This window comes from Zosterops lateralis (genome assembly GCF_965231275.1).
Source record: "Zosterops lateralis genome assembly, chromosome: 3".
NCBI lineage: Eukaryota > Metazoa > Chordata > Aves > Passeriformes > Zosteropidae > Zosterops > Zosterops lateralis.
Window position 1 is genome coordinate 36,244,413 of NC_139764.1, and position 19,402 is coordinate 36,263,814.

The following is a 19,402-nucleotide window of genomic DNA, read 5'->3' on the forward strand; positions in this document are numbered from 1 at the left end:
ATTTGCTAGTCCCGGACTGACCCCACTGTAGGAACCCTAATTATTAAAAAAAACCCCACTAATTATTTTTGCATGAATGCAGCTAGTCACCAGCTAATGCTCATGATAAAGTATTGCCCCCCTACAGGGGAGACACTTTTGCTGGAGAATGCTGCTGTAAGAAACCATCAATAAACCTTTGTGAAGCAGCAACATTCACTTTTAGGTACTGATAATTTGAATGGTGTTAGGCAGAGATCGATCTGTATCAGGGATCCTCAAAGACCTGGATTCAATATAGAAAGCTTTTCCCTCATCAGGCTTGTCAAATTTGTTTGAAACACTAAAGGAGAAGACCCATTAAGTCAGATTCCCAAGTACCTTTTTCAGGGACCTTTGCTTCCAAACCCGTGAATCACTAGCAGCATCTAGTGGCCGCAATAAATCAAAATCAAATTTTCAGGTTGACTGTGGCATGAAATACAGGCAAATCAGTTCTAAGTGTTATTTTCAACTTATTTACATGATTACCTTGAATTACAGCAATACCAGCATTACAGAGATTCTCTCAGAATCTCATGCTATTACTGTATGCCAAAGAACTCCTCCTGTCTACATCCATCTGGATTCATCCCCAAGGACAAAACAGGTAGACTCTGCCATCATCACAGTCTCTGCTACAGTGATCTGAGCATGGTAGCAAAACCTACATTTCCACAAGGCTGGAGAGCATCAGGAGGTTCCTGGAAGCAGCATACCAAGTTCACAGGGCACATAGGAGGAGCATAACCTGGGAGAGACATGCTCACACAACCTAAGAATAACTTTACATAGCAAGAGTACTATGAGCTGCTACACCAGCTCAGAGGGAGTAACAGAATGAAAGTCAGAACAACTGAAGATCAGTTCCTCCCACCTGCTCCTGTTCTGACAGCTCTTCAAAGAGCAGAATGCACAGCACAGCTGGGACAACTACAAAATATAAAACAGATTAAAATAAAAAAAAAGAGATGAAGACAGAAATCCCCATGAATTCCCAGCTACTGTAGCAAACGCTTTTGACTGTCAAGAAAAAGAAACTAAAGCAAACAGAACATACAGATACTTTTATTGCTCACCTTTTATACAACAGCACACCTTCAGCCATTTTCTTTCACAGCTTTTTGACAATGTTTATGTACACAAAAAACCCAGCAAGAAGCATTATGTGGCTTTCAGTAAAGAAAAAAACCCCAAACATTAGAATACCAAACTCAGCCAGGTTTTGTTTTCTGCAGCAATAATAAAAGGGCTTCCTCCACGCAGGAACTAATCTTCCCAGGCCGTAGTGCATTTCTTTAAAAAAGACAACCCCCCAAAACAAATTGCCCTAGATTTGCTGAGCCAGTGGTATTAACTTGCAAATAAAATAAACTTCAGTTTGTCATTTCTTCTAGCTGATTTCAAGTAAAAATTAGGTTTGGAGGAGGAGCAACTTGTTTTGGATGGATGCAGGTCAGTTTGAATTGCTACACCTAACTACAGGCCTACACACACTATCAGTTCACAAATTAGCTTAGTTTGAAATGATCTTTGCAGATTTTGGCGGCGGTCAGTCTCCAGAGTTGAGCGGGTGAGAAAACGCTGTTTAGCGGGAGATAAGGCTACTGAACATGGCATCCACAGTAGAGCTCAGGTAACATAAACCCCATCTGGCAGAGGAGATCCCTGTGTGTGCACACGCGCTGTGACGTCATCGTGACTGAAACAAGGGCAGCAAGCCGAAAAGCAACACTCTAGAGTGGTTCAGAACATGTAACTCAACAATGATTTGGGGGGAAAAATGCAGAAGTTCTGCTGTGTACAATAACAGACAAATTTGACAGGTCTTGGTATTTCTCCAAATCAGAATAGAAGGCAAACACAGCAGGCACATTTAGAACAAAAGTATTTTGAGCAGAGGGAACCAGTCCAACATCCAAAAAGCATGGCTATTAGTTGATGAGGGTGCAGGGGGTAGTGACAATGTCTTTCATTCAGACAGGTAGAGGTGGGTGGGGAGGAAAGATCTACACGAAGTTGTGCTTTGCACTATGCAGAACATCCCACCCAAAGAGGTTCTACCTGCTGTGTACAAACCTGTACTAATTCAAGCAGCATTTAAGTCAGGCCTCTGAAACCAGGTTTCTATTACGTGAGCTCTGCTGAAGTGTAAATTTTTAGCAGCCTCAGCTGGTGAAGTGTCTTCCTTGTCCAAAACCAGATTGATTATACTGATAACCTCCATGCTGGAAGTGCTGCTCAAACTGCCCTCCTTGATTAAAGTTCTGTCCACCTCTGCCCCCCCAGCCGCCTCCTTGACCTCCTCGGCCACCGCGACCGCCACGGCCACCCCTCCCTCCTCCGCGCCCGCCCCCTCGGTCACCGTGGGACCCACCATCTTGGTATCTGTTGTCCTGCTGGTAGCCACCACCACCACCCCCTTGGTAGCCACTTCCAGAGTAAGAAGACGACTGGTAGCCACCATAGCCTCCTCCTTGGTAGCCACCACCACCACCATGGTAGCCACCTGTTTGAAAACCTGCATCTCTGTAGTTGCTTTCCCTGTAGTTGCCATCCTGGTAGCCACCACTTCCACCATCTGTCCAGCCTCCTTGAAGCTTGTTTCCTCTTCCTCCTCCTCTGCCACCATGATCATAACCACCACGTCCTCCTCGTCCCCCTCGATCATGGCTTCCTTGTTCATGACCTCCTCGTCCTCCATATGACGAGTCGTAGCCTCCTCTTCCTCCTCGGTCGTGACTCCCATGGTCATAACCTCCCCGCCCTCCATAGGAAGAGTCGTAGCCACCTCTTCCTCCTCTGCCACTGCCTTGCTGCGAGCCACCCTCTGGTCTTTTCTGCCACGGTGGCATCTCAGGAGGTGGAGGTTCAATTTCATTGGGCCTTCCTCCTCTGTCAGGCACTCTGCCCATTAGCACCTGCAAAGGGAAAGGGAAAACTGCCATAGGAGTTGTGACTACTCACACAAGAGTCACATTTACAGAGACACACCACAGACAGCACCCACTCCAAGGTTTTTACATCCAGAGGCAAATTTTGTGTGTTTGAATGTGACAGACCTCTGTCTCCAGTCAATAAAAGTTAAACAGGGATTATCTAGCACTTGAAGCACTGCTAACAAGACCAGTCAGGAGACCTGTGCTTTGTGTTCAAACAGCAGGCACACCACCACGGGCAGCACCAACAGTCTTTCACTTAAATCTTTATTAGTTCAGAGCACTAAACTCAAATATGCACAAATACAATGCAACACAGTCTCTCTCCTAACTAGTGCCCTGAGTTGCTGTAGAAGCCATTGACTCAGTAAATAAAGGGCAAAACCCCCTATTTTTCAGTGAGGATATGCAGAAACTTAACAGACAGATGTCAGACAGCACCAATCAGAGTGGAGCAAGACTCTAGAGGTCTTTAGCTGTCTAAGGATAGTGTGACCTTAAAAATTTAGCAAGGCAAAATGGGACAGGACATTTGTACTGCCTGAAGTTTTAAAACAATGTAACAAAGGAACTTCAAGGGAAGTAGGCTACTTTACTATTCCATGCTACTGTCTTAGAAAACATTTAATGTTGATAATGGACATAAGTTAACAGATTATGCATGAGCAGTAGAGCAGTACTGCATTCCTACTAAAACATACATACAGTCTGATGACAGTCACCTTGTCTTACTACTTAATTTCTTACACTCCAATGACACTAAAAAGGTACAGAAATTATTTGGATTGGATAGGCTGTGGCCAAATCAGCACACCACCATTCTTTCCTAAATTAATTGGAATTTACCTGAGCTACAGTTGGTACTCAGAAGGTAGAAGAGTATGCACCTATCCCTACAATTTTAAAGCACCAAGTATGCTGCTGTACAAAGCTACTGAGCTTCAAGTCCAGCACACATACTTTTGTGAGCCTATTACTCTTGTAAAATCATAATTTTTGAAACAAGGTAAATTGTTTAGTCTAAGTCATGTTTCTGCTACGTCATTATTAGAACTATACACTTCACTGTAATCCATTTGTGTACCCAGGGCAATCTAACTTGTGGGATCCTTGCCTTGTGATCTTAGTACATTCTATTTACACAGACCAGGAACACAGTTACTATGTAGGTGTTATTTTAGACTTGGTGACAGAATCAGATAGCAGTAGGGTAATGGCTTCAGCAGTCCTGGTAAGACAGAGCAGACGTACTCCTATTGAAAGCAATCCAATGTATTTCAGCAACTTTTACTGCCCCAAAGAAGGGACACTGTGAACCTCAACAGCTGAAATTGCACTATCCAAAACCCACTGATGCGTTATCTGGAATATATAAAGACCAAGTTTCTTATCCTTTATTTCCAAATTCCACTTACAATCCTGAAAAAAATAGGATTTATTATTACATTCAAGTTACTTTAATATTCCTAAAAGAACAAGGCATTTGTCACCAGAGGTACCTTATTAATGGCACATGCAGTCTTCTCTCGGATGGAGCCGCTGCTTGTTCTCATAATCTTTGACAGATCTTGTCGAGCTGCCAAGAGATTTGCAATTGATATAGTGCACTTAGTAGATAAGAGGGCACGTTTGGGCTGGTAGACTTTAGCCAGTTTTTCTGTTTGACTCTGTTGGAGCAAAGAAAAATAAACCCCAGTCAGTTAAAGCAATGGACGTCTCATCACAAGAATCAAATCAGCACTGAATAAGAAGCCACTACTGCAAACAGAACAGTTTGTTAATATAAAATCAGTGAGAACCACTTTAGAACTGAGGATTACTTCAATAAAATTAGCATTTGTCACATTAACTTCTTAAGTAAATAGAAAATACAATTGTGACTGGAATGCCAAGACACCAATGAGCTGACAATTTTAACAATACATACACGCCGACTGCATTACTTCCAGGCAAACACAAAATAGAAGTGTGCCATATAGTTATATGAATTACTGCTTGAATCCAGAAGATACGGAAAATGAAACACATATGTATAGTTGCTTTTTTAAAAAACAGTTATCGAGAAAAAACACTCAGTGATTTTATGTGTCACAGTTCAGCACTAATATCTCAGTCTCAAACACTGTCAGCAGCATACTTTACACCATGTTAGCAGATATGGTTTAGTCCTGGAAAATAAATTATATGTACTATTTTTTAAAATCCTGTAATTTCTTTCTGAGACACAGGAAATAGGGAAACCATGTAATTACTTCTAAAAGCAGAATATGTATCATGTATTCAGGGGAGAACAGATCTCATGTCACAGCCACCTGCATGGCTCAAAGACAAAAGAAGCACATAAAGGATTACCCTGTCTATGAGGTAAGAACAAGCAGTGCCTTAGCAGCTTTTCTCATGTGCATCTGTAGAGATGTGATTGCAGACACACTTTGAGTTAAGGAAGTCTGATCACTGTGGACAGCACAAAGATAAGGGGTGGTCAACAGGAAGAGGCTTTTCTACCATCACACAAGACACAGCACTTCATGGTTCACATTATGGTACTCTGAACACGGTTGGATCAGTAATTTCTACTTTTTTCCAGTGTCTTTGGTGTGTAGTTACACACCAGTCTGACTTTTCATCTTACAGACTGATTTAAAATCCAACAAATCAGTTTTAAGTAAAATATTTTTTAATCATCTTCCATTGTCATAAACTTCTTTAGAAACCCAAAACAAAACCAGACAACTCCTGTGATTATTTCTGACTCATGAAGGACAAAAACAATGATGCAGCTTTCCAGAGATACTTCTTATAAAGGGTTACCATCAACCAGGACTTCACTGCAAGTTGTTTGTACCTTAGCTCTATCTGACCAGCCGAAGGATTGCACAGTAACATCCAAACGTTTGACTAACAGTTTTCTTCGGACTTCGTATTCGTTGGCTATGGCTTGATTAATTGCTTCAATTTTTTCCTGAAACAAAAATTTGCAAATATAATCTACAGATTAAAGTGTTTCTACTTAATGAACTAAGTGGATGGAAGAAAGTATGACACAGATACTATGCAGGGCTTAAGACTGCAATTATCTACCCTGTCAAATGGACTCACAGCCAAGCTCTGCCTGCTGATGTTACTCTCTTGAAGCTTCCATGGCTCGTGTTTAGCCTTCTAACATTTTTACCAGCACAAAAACTAAAGACACTGCTGAGGCATTTCTCAACATCCACCAGGACAGAGAGGCAAAGGTGAGAAGATACTACAGGCAACAAGCTTAAGCAAGGGCATATATAACTCCTAAGGAACAGAACATCCGTGCCTTCTTAAAAAGTAGCAAGCTTAAGGACAAAGATAGAGCAAAGATAAAGGACTAAAAGTAAGTACAGTACTGTAAGAGGATCTTGATTAAATCACAATCTGCCGACATGCAAAACAACAAAGTGCCCTACAGGAAACGGTCATCATGAGAAACACCTGGTAGCAGACAGTGGTTTAGTTACAGCAACAGGTGAGATATGCACCATTAGGGAAATAATATATGTATTTAAAGAGGCCTGACTGAAGGGAGGGCAGCAGGACCCACCTTCAGTCTCAACAATACAAGCACTGATAGAAGCACACTGCTGGGAGAAGATGTGCTTCAGCCTTAAACAAGAGAGACAAGAGAGACCTGAAGTCTTGCAGGAGCAGCAGCCACAGCTTTGAGCTTGGTGGAGCAGCAGTGATTAATCCAGGCACCATGCTGCTAGTATAGCAGGTGACAAATCCCAGCTGGAGAAGATCATGGCTCCAGAGCCTGGGTGTACAATGTCTCTCCCAGCTCTTACCTGCATAGTCACTGCCTCTTGAAGAGGCTATGAAGGAATCAGACTACTCCAAACAAGGAAAAGAGGGGGACATTATGAACAGTTTAGCTAAAAAGAAGGCCCAGGAGCAAACATGACACTGTCTCAGCAGGACTAGGTCACACAGACAGTGCTGGCAAAGGACAAGAGAAGAAGGTTTAAGCTACTACACAAGCATGCTGTAGATCTCTAATTTTGGAAAAGTTTAACCTTCACCTGGACCTGGAGATTATGCAAGATCTTACCAGCTCCTGTACATTTATTGCATCAACGTATACAGTATATTGGAAAAATTATATTCTTGTCTTCAGAAAGAGAAAAATCATTTTGCAACACACAGAATCAAGATCAATACTTGGTATACTTCAAAGAGGGAAATGGGCTCTAATACTTGCAACTACTCACCCAGTGAGCTGGTCCCAGTTGTTTCTTCAATAAAGGTTTTCCAACATGATTAGGTGGAACCTTTGCTAGAGTTTCCTTCAGCTATTAGGAGACATATAAAAATATAAGCTTTGGCTAAAAAAAATAAACTTTTCAAGATTCAAATTAAAGGAGAGGACTTTGGACAGTGAAAGGCATGACACGGCAACCTCCAACATCAAGTTACTTTCTCTGGAACAGAGAGCCAAGCACATTTCTTTTGGAAAGCAACTGTTTTTAGGTTTCTGGTAGTCTCACCTATAATTATTTAAAAATTAAGAGAAGGGACTATAGAATAGATCTACAGCTAAAACAGACACCATGAGATACTGCTGCTCTTGAAGCCAGAGGAATTATTCTACACATCATCTCTTTAATCCAGAAAAAAACCCATATTTGTATCAAAAACCTATGTGAAACGTATTATGATCCAATGAAGGATCCCTCATCACGATCAAAAGGAGAAAAATCTTTAATATGAAATTTTAAATCTAACTTGCATTTTAGGAGTTTGGGCACAATTTATCTATCCCATCTGAAAATTTCTTAGGACTTCATGGGGGAAGAAATGGAGTAGCAGTGACAAAAACTTCCAAAGTAGTCTGGAAAAAACCCATCAACCTGTTCATTCCAGCATGTGATCTAACACATTCAGTGGCCCGGTTTTCCAATGGTACTGAGCAAAATTCATATAACATTTTAAACCTAACTGCTCTCAAATAGCAGAGGCAGCTCATTAGTATCAGTTATTAGTATTAGTATCATCAAAGTATCAGTTCCTTTTTTTAATGTGGTGGATCATTAATAAAGAGAGTCAACTACATAAAGATCCTACTCCAAACTGTACTACATATGTGTGAAGTTAGCTTGATTTTCATACATTAAATCAGAATATTGCCATTTTAAGAGTAATTTTTTTAAAAACAAGACCACTATGTATTTTCATTTACAAAGTGAAATAAGTTTTTCAGTTATTAGTCAGCTTTACTTTCTCATTCTCAAATACTGCTAACAGGTGAAGTATTCAGACTGTAAACACTAGTTATATACAATTTCTGTTAAAACCGTGGGTTAGAAATTCCTGATTGTATTTCATTTCACTGTAGGGACAGTTAAGGAGGAGGGAGGTTCATATAAGTAATTGAGAGAATATACATTTAACCTTACTAGACAATGCAAGAGAGAAGTATATTAGGAAAACATAGCAGAATTCCCAGATTTATAGGATTTTAATCTACTTCATATCCTGTATTTTTACAGAGTCTCAACAGAAAAGCTTCTTAGCATTGTCTGTTATTATGAATATTTTCTGCCTTTTACACAAAATATAAACACAGCATTTCTTATGTGTCTGTGTAATGCCCATAATAATTCCAAGGCCAGAAAACAAACTGCTTCCATTCTACACCCTGGACTTCTGATGGAAAACCATCCTCCTCCTCTTCTTAAACAGATCAAGCCAAACTGATATCTTGCATAGAAACAAAACACTATTTTCAGTTTCTTGGTTTTGTTTGATTAAAATGGAACTAAAAGGTCTGTCAAACTCTGGAAGTATTTTGAGGAACTTTGTAATCACAGAATATTCTGCATTGGAATGGACCCATATCTGTCCTTTAAAGTTATCAAGGCTTGTCTTCAGCTGTTCTGCTTTGTCCCATCTCTCAAATTAAGTCACTAAATGTGACTTAGAAGCTTTCTGTCCCTGACCCTTGGTCTGTGCACTGGACAGTCCATTCCATTCCATTTAATTTCTCTGATTTACAAAAGTTACTCAAAAATAAATTTATTTTTTAAAAAAATCACAACAGCCTGGAGAATACATACATGAAGGAATAAAAATAAATGGAACTCCAAGAGTTGATGAAAAAGTGTTAAGTTTTACTTTAGCTATACCACCTTTTAACAAAAAAAAAAATCTTTAAAACATCAGGTTCCCATACAAACTTGTTTAGGTGTATTTCTTGAAAAACATTTCTCTTTAAACATTCTTCCTGAGGTCTAGGCTGAGCATTTTCTATGTCTTCTTCAACAAGTGATGGCATTAAAACCTAGAGCAGTCACCCTGGAAGGTGATGATAGCAGTAGTCCCTGACCTTGGCATGGACAATGCCTTTAAAATAATTTTCAAAATTCTGACTCTTTGCATATGCAGTAAAACACATTAACTCTCCTTCACAATTCAAAAGTGGAGTTTCGCAAGAGACAAATCTCACCCATGTAGCAGAACTATTTTCCATCAAAACAATAACATAAATATTCCAATTTTTCTTCCTTTGATCTTACTTTTTTTTCAATTCCGCTGAAGAACTGGAACATTGTTATGTTGGCAGGAGGCTTGGACATGCCTAAAGCAATACAGATGCCTTTTAGCTCCTGAAAGACTTCACTGCCACCTCCTTCCTGGGCTTTTTTAGGAGGGGCATTCACACACAGCATTCTGGCAGCTTCCAGTTCTGAGATGAGGTATGCTGGGGTAAGAAAAATAAGAATTGACCATCAGATATAGCAGAGTTAAGTTATTTTAGCGCCAGTGAAAACTCAAATGCTTACAACCAACAAATGTGCAAATGGAATGTTTAGATAGAGTGAGGGATAGAAACTTTGTCTCTACAGAACACTCATATTTACAATTACTGAGTTCAGGGCTAGAAACACAACAAACAGAGGACAGGTTTAGTACAACCAATGAAAGCCTGGAAAAAAAATCCCTATGATTCCAGTATAGCTCTTTTCCTTCAGGTTTTGCCCAGCAAAGACAGGAAACTAGGAACATGGGAACAAGCAGGATGAGGGACTGGGACGTGCATTTTAGGGTAGACAAGCAAGTATTTCTTGAGGCTCTAGGAAACAAAAAAGAAAATGAGTAGAGACAAGAGAAATATTGTGTGAATCTCCTCTATTGCCCCACACAAAATGCAGAGTGGAAAAATAATCCCTCTTAGAAGTGCTGTTGAGAACTCATGTTTACAATAACTTCAGAAAGGAAGGCTGTAACTGATGAAATAGAACTTAGAAGAGCTGAAGTTTTTTTTCTTTTTTCTTCAATATCAGAACTGTAAGAGCCTACTATTACATTGCAACTACTTTTATCAAACAAAAAGAGAAAAATCAAAATCACAATTTCTGAACACAGTATATGCCCAGAATTTCAGCATCAGGTGTCATTTACAGTGATATAAATTTACAATTATATAAACAGTCTTTGTTTACAGGTGTCACAACTTTAACATTTGAATTTTATAAAACACACAGGTTTAACAATACTTTTCTCATTAATCATGGTGAGTGACCATAGCAATAACATACATAAACACTTCTAAAAATAAGAAAAACTGATACTGCAGACACACCTGTGAGCAGGGAAGTACAGGGCTATACAAAAGAAGCTTATTATTTATAAAACTGACACAGATAAAAAGATTAAGAAAAGAACACACCATTTTAATGACCTTTAGAATGCTTTCTGCTAAAAACACAGAATACCTTATAAATAAAAAAATTCTTAGAATATGTAAAGCAGTGAAGCATCCTTTGCAAGTTCTTTATACAACACTTTATAAAGCAACACTTTATACACGTTTTTCTTACACTGAACTTCTAATTATTTACACTCTTTTCAGGCCTACTGAAAAAAGAAACTAGCAGGAGAATTTTGTTTCAAAAATTTAGAGATCACATTTAAACTACCTTCAACTTCCTCTGACAATGACAGAAATTTTTAAGCCTACCACTAAGAAAAATCTCACATCTCTTCTGAACCAGCCTGAAACTCTTGTACTTTTTGTTTTTACAAATGCCAGCACCTAACATTGTATTCTAGTGATGCTGCACATTAAGACAATCAATCCTAACTACTTGGGTTTCTTTGGTGCTTTCCTCTCCCAGCAATACTGCTACATCTTCCAAGTGACATAAACTGTGCTGGCATTTCATTACAGAGGGCTATCCTCTTTCTCCTGAAAAACACTAATTTTATGGCTCACATACAACAGGATACCTAATAAGTTCACTTAACACAATTAAAGAGAGCTATGCAACTATGGTGGTACACAAAAAAAGGAATTTGGCACTACTGCAGTTTCATATTTGACAGTAAACACAGTATTCCTGCCAGATGGGATAGCAGAGCTCAGCTCCTGAGCATGGCCTTATATTACCAAAACCTACACCCCAAAGGACCTCTGGGATAAACTGTGTGTCACAGACAAGCCAAATTTATTCAATAGCTTGGCTTACACAAAACAAACTGAAGGGGAGATTGCCTGAGTTACAAACTATTTTAAATGCAACAATTACCTCACTTCATCTGACATTTTTTAACATACTATAAAAAAATATTCAGATTAAGTCTAATCATCTTCCTCCTACTGTTGAAATACAGGAACCTACTCTGTGAGTTATTTCTTGTATCTCAGATGATGGCAGAACAAAATTTCTGTTTTGAAAAGTTAAAGAATCAGCAGCAACTGAGGAAGCAAATAAAACATTAACTCATCTTGAGTTAAAAATTAGATTAAAATTAGTACTACAATTTCTAACTCTAAAGCTTGTATTTTTCTTATTATAATGTGAGTTAATATCACACACCTTTCACAAATTCAAGTCCTATTTCAAGTACTAGTTCTTATCTAACATTTCATAAGCAGGAAAAAACCCACAATTTAGCTATTGAGATCTGATGGGTGCAAAAGGGAAGACTTCAGCATTGCTAATGTTAATTTCCTTTCAATCAGCAGAAAGCAACAGTGAAGCTATGAACTAAGGATGATGATCAAAAGAACTGGGAGTTGGGATAAAACATCCTCACTTTCCTAACAGTTTCGACTGCTGTCAATAGGAAAATGCAAGTTTTGCTGCACCTTGCAAGTCATCACACTGAGAGCCTCTAAAATGATGATGTGTCTGATGTTAGTGGTCATTTTTACAACCATGCTAAGTAGAGTTCAGTGTCTAAATTCTGGCAGAAGTCTTCAAATAATTCCATCTTTGTTGTGCCTTTTGAGAGGTAATAGAACAGGCTTTTTGCTCGAGAATTCGAAAAAGGTTAACATTGAGAATATTTTCCCCCATATACTGGGTACATATTGACTGGTAAAACCAGAAGTACAATACCCTGACACTGTAAATTGTGGAAAAAATAATGTATATTTTTAGGTAACTACATTGTGGTAAACAAACCAGTATCTCATTAAGTGTAAGAAACAATACTATGAATCTTTCAGAAAACCAAATTTGCTTGCAAGCACTTTTTTAACTTACTAAGCAGCAAGAGACAGTTCTTCTGATTATGAAGGCGTTTTGTCACATCTCCTGATGTTAATGACACATATGGACAGTTCATTTCAGACAGCAACCCACTCATTTCAAGCTGAAATTCTTCTGCTTCATTTGGACCTTAGAAAGAAAAGAATAATAATTTATTCACTGCTGAGAAAATATATATATATTATATATATATATATATATATATATAATATATATGGGGCTATGATTAGAATGAATTAGCTGTTTAAAAAAATAAATCTTTTGCTCAAGTTGCTTTTTAATATTAAGACCTGTTTCTAATGGAGGCCAAGTGCATTTCTTGAGTTCCTCCAGGACACAACACAACCTATTTGGAATCATGATATGCTTCATTAATATAGAATTATGTTTCACTGACAGCTTTTCCAAGCTACAATAGACAGGCACTAGCAACTTCTACAATGAAAGGGGACATCGAAAACATCATAAATTTTACAGGCGTTATTTTAAATATCAATTATCTCTTCCCATTACAAATGTATCAGATGGTTATGACAAAGTCATGAATAATAAATATGGCTTATAGCTTCTCCTTTTTTTCCTATTACTTCTCCCTCTAAGCTCACATTTGTCAACTGATTTTATTTCACATCAATATATCCTTTAAAAATAGTTAAGTCAACTAAACCAAACCTTTTGACTGATTTCTGTCAAAAAATTACTGAAACCCAATCAGAATTTGTTAGCAAAAAAAAAAAAAAAAAAACAAAAAACCAACCAGTCATGAGAAGCAACTTTTTTTATCTTTTGGAAAGGGATCTCAACCCCAAATGTCTGCTATTCCTAAACTCAAAACACACAAAATGTAGGAAGGACCAGACAGTACTCTAGGTAACATGTTTCTATCACTCTGTTTAAAAAATTTGGAATAGGTGTTGGAAGACTTCTGGATTGTATTTTTACACAAAACATAAAATAGGAACCTTGTACTACTAGAATGGTAGTATATTTCACATTCTTTCTCTGTAACAATACATTATCTCATGTAATAATACATTATTACATGGGTGAGATAATGTATTGTTACAGAGAAAGAATGTGAAATACATTTAAAGAAGAATGAATGAACACATCAGAAACAGAGAGAAAGGAAAGTAACAGATGCTGAGGTAAAAGGCAGCAACCTTTGGCCACTGAGTAAATACAAAGCTAAGCTCATAAAGGCATTATGAGTTAATATATCAATATTAAATATTCGGGAATATGGGTTATCAGGCAAATATAACAAGAAAATAACTTTTTCATTGAAAGCTAAGACTTGCTTCCTCCAGCAAAATGAAAAACAAACAATCATTTCCAGGTTCCTTCTCAGAGTGTTTCCTAGAGAGCGAAAAATTTATATCAAGCACAGAATTAAGGGAATCAGCAGCAAAAAGAAAATATGGTTACTATAGTCATGAGAATGTTACCTCGAAGAGCAGTACAACTGACATCAAAATAACAAACAGAACCACGGAAATGAAAGTATTCTCATAATCTATTAAAAACCCCACTAGCATTAATGTTTCCCTAAATCCATCTAAGACCTTTAAAAAGCAATAGGGTTGAAAAAATAAAAGAAAAAGCTGCTTTCAGAAAAAAAAAGACTGTTTGATTGTCACTATTATTTCAACCTCTACTGGCTGTTCATTCGGCAAACGTGATGTGGAAAATATCCAAAATCTGGCAGTGTGCAGACAACACGCCCTGGTACAACAGATATTGCCAGCCCTAATCTCTGGCACACAAGAACATCCACTCAGTGCAAGTCTGTGCTGGAGCTATGAGTACTTACTGTTGGTTGCCTGCACGTTTTCCTCTAGTTTACAGAAGAGCCGTAACTCAGACACCAACCAAGCACAGAGTTTGGTGAACTCAGGGGAACTGGCTCCATGGGAGACGGCCTGAGCCAGCGCTCCGTCGTCTAACAATGGACCTTTGTAACTGGGAAGTAAAACAAAAGCACAGTTTATTAATGTCTGCTGTCACCAATGTCCTTTGATAGATTTATTTTATACTGTATGCATATTGAGAGCTGCAACCACAACACATCTGCAATGCTGATCTCCTGGAGTGGTGATTCCTGGACTGAACTGTAGCAAGAACTACACTGAAAACAGAGTAAACTCTGAATTTGTGTGCACATTAACTTACCATCAAAGAGACTGTGTCACAAACTATCATCATCAAAGGTTTCCTCCTGGAGAACGTTGCCATGTACAGTGGCAACTTCTCTGCCTCCATCTCCAGGAGATGTTACTGACAATAGACCTATCTAGGGCAACTGCAGTCTCAAAGAATCCTTCCTGAGCTCTGCGTACTGCCTTACAGTATGGTGGATAATTACTGCCAAACAAGTGCATCTTTTCTGTCATTTCCTATCATGTATGAAAGGGTTGCCTTACAAAACAAAGCTTTTGATAGAAATATTACAAAAGTGATCTGCATAACAATATCCTCTCTTGAAAAACCAACCTCCCTAAATAATGGAAAAATTAATGGAATTGGTTCTTTGCATAAGCAAAATAAGCCAAAAATCAGACCTAGAGAAAGAAAGCGTGAGTTTATAGATAAGATCTTAGAAAACATAGTTTTGAGGACATCTGTGTACTGATAATCTCTCAGAGGGAGAATTAAGAATAGGGAGAAGTCTGCCTTATTAACAAGGTAGAAGTCTAAGTCAGAGTCTACCTGAGTATTTTAGAAAAAAAATGTACAATATTATTTTGATATACTGCCCTGAAAAGAGAAAGACATTCAAGAGTGCTCAAAACCAACCAAAATCTCTCTTGGAAACGTCAGGGTAAAGTCACCCACTACATCACAACAATCCAATGAGTCCAGGCAACTCCAGGCAAACCTCAGGAAAAAAAAAAAATCAAAAAAAATCTCATATTGAAATGTAATTCTTCTCACTCTGCTCCTGTGCTTAATACCACATACAAAGGATTTGGCCTTCACTGTAGGGGCCCATTACTTCAGCCAAGTAAAATGAAGAAGCCACACTCAAAAATAACTTTTAGCTCACACAGCAGCTTGATTTGTGACACAGTTAATCTACTGGCAGCTGGTGGGAAGCTGTAATCTCGTGTATTACAACCCTACTGCATGACCACAATAGGCTGGATGCCTCAAGAGGATAATTAGAGCAAGTTTCAGTCCCATCCTACAGACATTTCAGGCCTACATGTGTAGGTCTGGGAACATCTGGGACTTGGAAAAGAAGCATCCAGCTATAGATCAAAGTAGAAAGGAAGTAATGGCAAGCCTTTTGCTTTGGCAGGATTGGGATTTAAGTCCCTGCTCAGATCTTCTAGAGGCACCTTTTCTAGAATTCCTGTTTAAGAGAGGTAACATCTTGAGTGTGTTATTTCTTATAATTATGACTTCAGCTACACATCAATCTGGCCAATAATCCAACTTTCAGATTCCTAACTGCAAGCAGTTTTTTCCTTCTGTTTCTGCCAATGGCACATGTTCCAGAGCTATGCTCTCTTTTGGTAATATTGTGCTGTCCCATCTGTTTGCTTTTTCAACAGTTCCACAAACTGATTCACAAGACAAGGGGCCACCATCTGAACACCTTGAGCACAGAGCACAAAAAGAAACAGCTCTCTAACATGTAATGCTGTAAGAAAAAAATCAAGCGATACATTAGAAATACCTTCAGTATCTGATGAGAAAAAATCAGTTGAACCATGAAGACCACAGAGCTACTGCCAAAGCATAGAGCCTCAAACCTTTCCAGACACCAAGAATCAGAAGTCCTTTGGACACATGCAGTAGTTCTCCCAGTTGTTACTAATACTGCTGAGGTCTCATGTCTTTCATCCTCCAATTTTTCTTTTTTTCTTTACTGTTGTCAATTTTGCTTCATATAACTTATTTGTTCATCTACTTTCACTATTCACTTGATTTATTTATGTCAAAAATCAACAATACTTTCTGTCTACAATTGCACAAATCAGGAGCACAAATCACAACTCCTTCAAGCCACTAGTACCCCTTTAAACATATGACAGAAAAAAGAAGCCAATCACAGTATTTTCCTTGTGGCAGAACTGCCTTTTCACGTTTCAGTCAGAGAAATACCTGCCAAAACAGAAGCCTATTTGTCAAGCTTTGCAACTATCATCACTAACTTAGCCTGGAAATACAATCTTTGTTGGAGCATTATGACTCTAGCCACAAAGTGATTTATGGGAATGGGGCCAACATGAGTAAATACAGCTGTTTGCATAGAACCAGCAGCAGAAGTGAAATTGTAGCTGCCTGTCCTCTGAACTCTCAACAGCTTGCAGACATGGGAGCTTACAGCAGGACCTGTTCTTCATGCTCTCTCTTTCATACTTATGCAACATTTACTGACTTTGACAAAGCAACAGGTTTACACAGCAAATGTCTCCTGTGCTATATTACACTTTAAAAAACGTAAAGAAGAAAAACACTTGCTAATTTGAAATTCTTTTTACTTTCCCCCCCCACATTCCTAAATATAAAGCTTTAAAGTTTTCTTCTTGTCTGACGTACCTCCTTATTCTCTCCCACCCTTAGCTAGGGCCGCTGTGCAGAACAGAGGAGCAACAGACGGACCAAACGGCATTCAAGAATCAAGGAGATCAGCCCGTCTGGCCTGGGACATCATCCCCACCCGGCTCTGGGGGCGGCCCTGACGAAAAGGGACCGTTCCCAGGCGCTGCCCTGAGCCGCGGCCCTCCGGAGCGAGGCGGCCCGGCCTGCGGGGCTCGGACAGCAGCGCTGTGTCCCCTGCCGGAGCCGCCCTCTGCTCCCGGCCCGCACCCTCACCGCCAGACACGCACCCCAGGTCCTCCAGCGACTCCAGCACATCGTTCTCCAGCAGCTCGAACTCCATCCTGCGGCGGGGCACGAGGGGCGGACCTGCGGGACAGCGGGACTCAGCACCACCAGTACTCACACTCCCACCGCCCGCCGTTCCCCCCTTCCCCAGCCCATCCCGGCCTCGTGGGGGAGACTCAACTCTCACCCCGCGCCATGCGGTGAGGGAGAGCCCCCGGTGCCGCAGTGCCTCTCCCCGCGCTGCCCATGCCCGCCCTTCTCCCCGAGCCCTGCGGCCCCGCGCACCGCGCTCGCAGCTGCGCCGCCGACTGCCGGGTTGGCATCTCAGGGCGGGGAGCGCGGCGCCGCAGGCCCCCGGCCTCACTCTTCCCCCGGCTTCACTGGGGCCGCCCCTCCCGCTGCCTGATCGGCGCCGCCTCGTCCCCGGCAGTCTCCGCCTATCCGCCGAGCGGAGCACCATTGCTAAACTGGGACACGGGTGTGAGACCGGGCGGCGGGCCGTTTTTGTGGGAGAGGAGCCCGGGACGAGGCAAAGATCTCACTTTTGTGTTCAGGCGCTAACGCGGGCAGACCCGGAAGAAGAACTCCTCCCTCCCCGCGGCGCAGCCCGCGCAGGAATGTGCTGCGGCGAGCGGCGTCGCGGCAACGGGCGTGGGGACGGGGGGAGGACGGGGCGGCGGAAGGGTCAAACCACGCCAGAGAGCGAGAGTGCGTCTCCACCCTGCAGGACCCCGGGACCACAAATCCCGGCATGTCTTGCGAGCGGCAGGGTTTCTCGCGGGGGCCGCCCGGCGCCGAATAAAATAATAAATCGAAACCATTTCCGTTTAATTTCTAAATGGAATTCGCCGATCTCGTTTCTCCCTCTGCTCCGTGGCCCAGCGGCGCGGGCCGCAGCGGTGTCCCCGTCGGGACAGGGCGTTGAGGGATGCTGAAGGCGGCGCTGGGCGGGCTGAGCCTGCCCGACTCTGTGCGGGCCGGGAAGCTCCTCCAGGCGACGCTATGGCAGCTTTAAAATAAATTATTTTAAATTCGGAGGAGCGGGGGAACACAGGGTAATGGTGACCAGCGTTCACTTTTTCTAGTTGCTCAGTTGGCAGCACGTTCAGAGGGAAAGCCGTGCAGGTGGGTACAGATCCGTCCTTAGGAAAGCAAGCTCAGCCATGGGCCAAAGGGGACAGATAGATAACCCTGCTCGCTCTCTCCAGCTCTGGTAGGGACGCAGGCAGCAGTCCCACGTCAGTGCTGGAAAGGAGGCGCGGGTAAGAGGATATATTGGGATGGCTACGCCAGGCTAGGGAAAGCCAAAACCACTCGTGCCAAAAGTTATCCCAGTGTGTCACCAGCAGCCAGCTGATGCTGCAGGAGGGGGGAGCCCTGTACTTCATTAAACTGCCCGTGGCAGGCAGAAAGGAGAAAAGCTGCAGTCAAAATATGAAGGATCTTGTAGCCTCAAGGTAGGATTAAGAAACAGTACCTTGAAGGGCTAGAAAGAAATACTTCACTAGCAGACAGCTCACTCACCAGTTCTACTACTAAAGACAAGCCAATCTACACATTTAGGGGAAAATCACCTCCTAAAGACTAAAATCTTTATGTCTAAGGAATAATACAGGCATTCTGCTTTGTATATTTGTTTCTAGTTGTATAGTGGTTAGTACAATGTAGCCACAGCCTGCTTCAATTTTTTTAAAAAGAAAAGAGAGGAAGGCTTTTGGCAAGCTGCCTTATCACTGCTGGGCTGTGAGAATTACCTAATTTTCCTTTAGTCCGTTCATTTTTGATTCAAAGCATCGCAGGTGTTGTGCTTGGGAGCCTTGCCTGGGTGGATAATCTAAACTGGAGATCTGGGGGATTAGGATTTTCCTCACAAATTAAACACTGCTGCTGAAAGCTTGTGACTTTTTGCTTATTTGGTTGACTTGGAGGGTTCTGTTTGGGTTTTGTTTTGTTTTTTTATTTCTATGTCATGGTTGGGTTCACCCTGCTTGCACAGGTGGAAGTGTACAAAGCTGGGCAGTGCATCTACGGTCTGACCCTGCTCAGTTGCTGCTGCTGCTTTTGGTCATGATAATGCTTAGCCCT

General features: G+C 40.9%; 1 protein-coding gene across 1 annotated transcript; it reads right to left on the reverse strand.

Annotated features, from left to right (window-relative positions):
• Nucleotides 1–1,070: 1,070 nt before the first annotated feature.
• Nucleotides 1,071–17,645, reverse strand: FAM98A (family with sequence similarity 98 member A). The gene is made up of 9 exons (XM_083857980.1): nucleotides 17,603–17,645; nucleotides 17,320–17,398; nucleotides 14,295–14,443; nucleotides 12,476–12,610; nucleotides 9,500–9,684; nucleotides 7,196–7,276; nucleotides 5,803–5,919; nucleotides 4,457–4,624; nucleotides 1,071–2,939 (listed from the first exon to the last, which is right to left on the reverse strand). Exons 2-9 carry the CDS (start codon nucleotides 17,370–17,372, stop codon nucleotides 2,187–2,189), a joined length of 1,641 nt encoding a protein of 546 aa, XP_083714106.1. The 5' UTR covers nucleotides 17,373–17,398; nucleotides 17,603–17,645; the 3' UTR covers nucleotides 1,071–2,186.
• Between the last annotated feature and the right edge of the window lie 1,757 nt (nucleotides 17,646–19,402).

Coding starts and splice junctions, on each gene's coding strand:
- FAM98A (XM_083857980.1), bottom strand. CDS start 17,372: ATGGAGTTCGAGCTGCTGGAGAACGATGTGCTGGAGTCGCTGGAGGAC. Junction 5,920..7,195: donor AACTGGGACCAGCTCACTGG/GTGAGTAGTTGC, acceptor TTTTTGTTTCAG/GAAAAAATTGAAGCAATTAA. Junction 4,625..5,802: donor GCTGGTCAGATAGAGCTAAG/GTACAAACAACT, acceptor TTGCTCCAACAG/AGTCAAACAGAAAAACTGGC.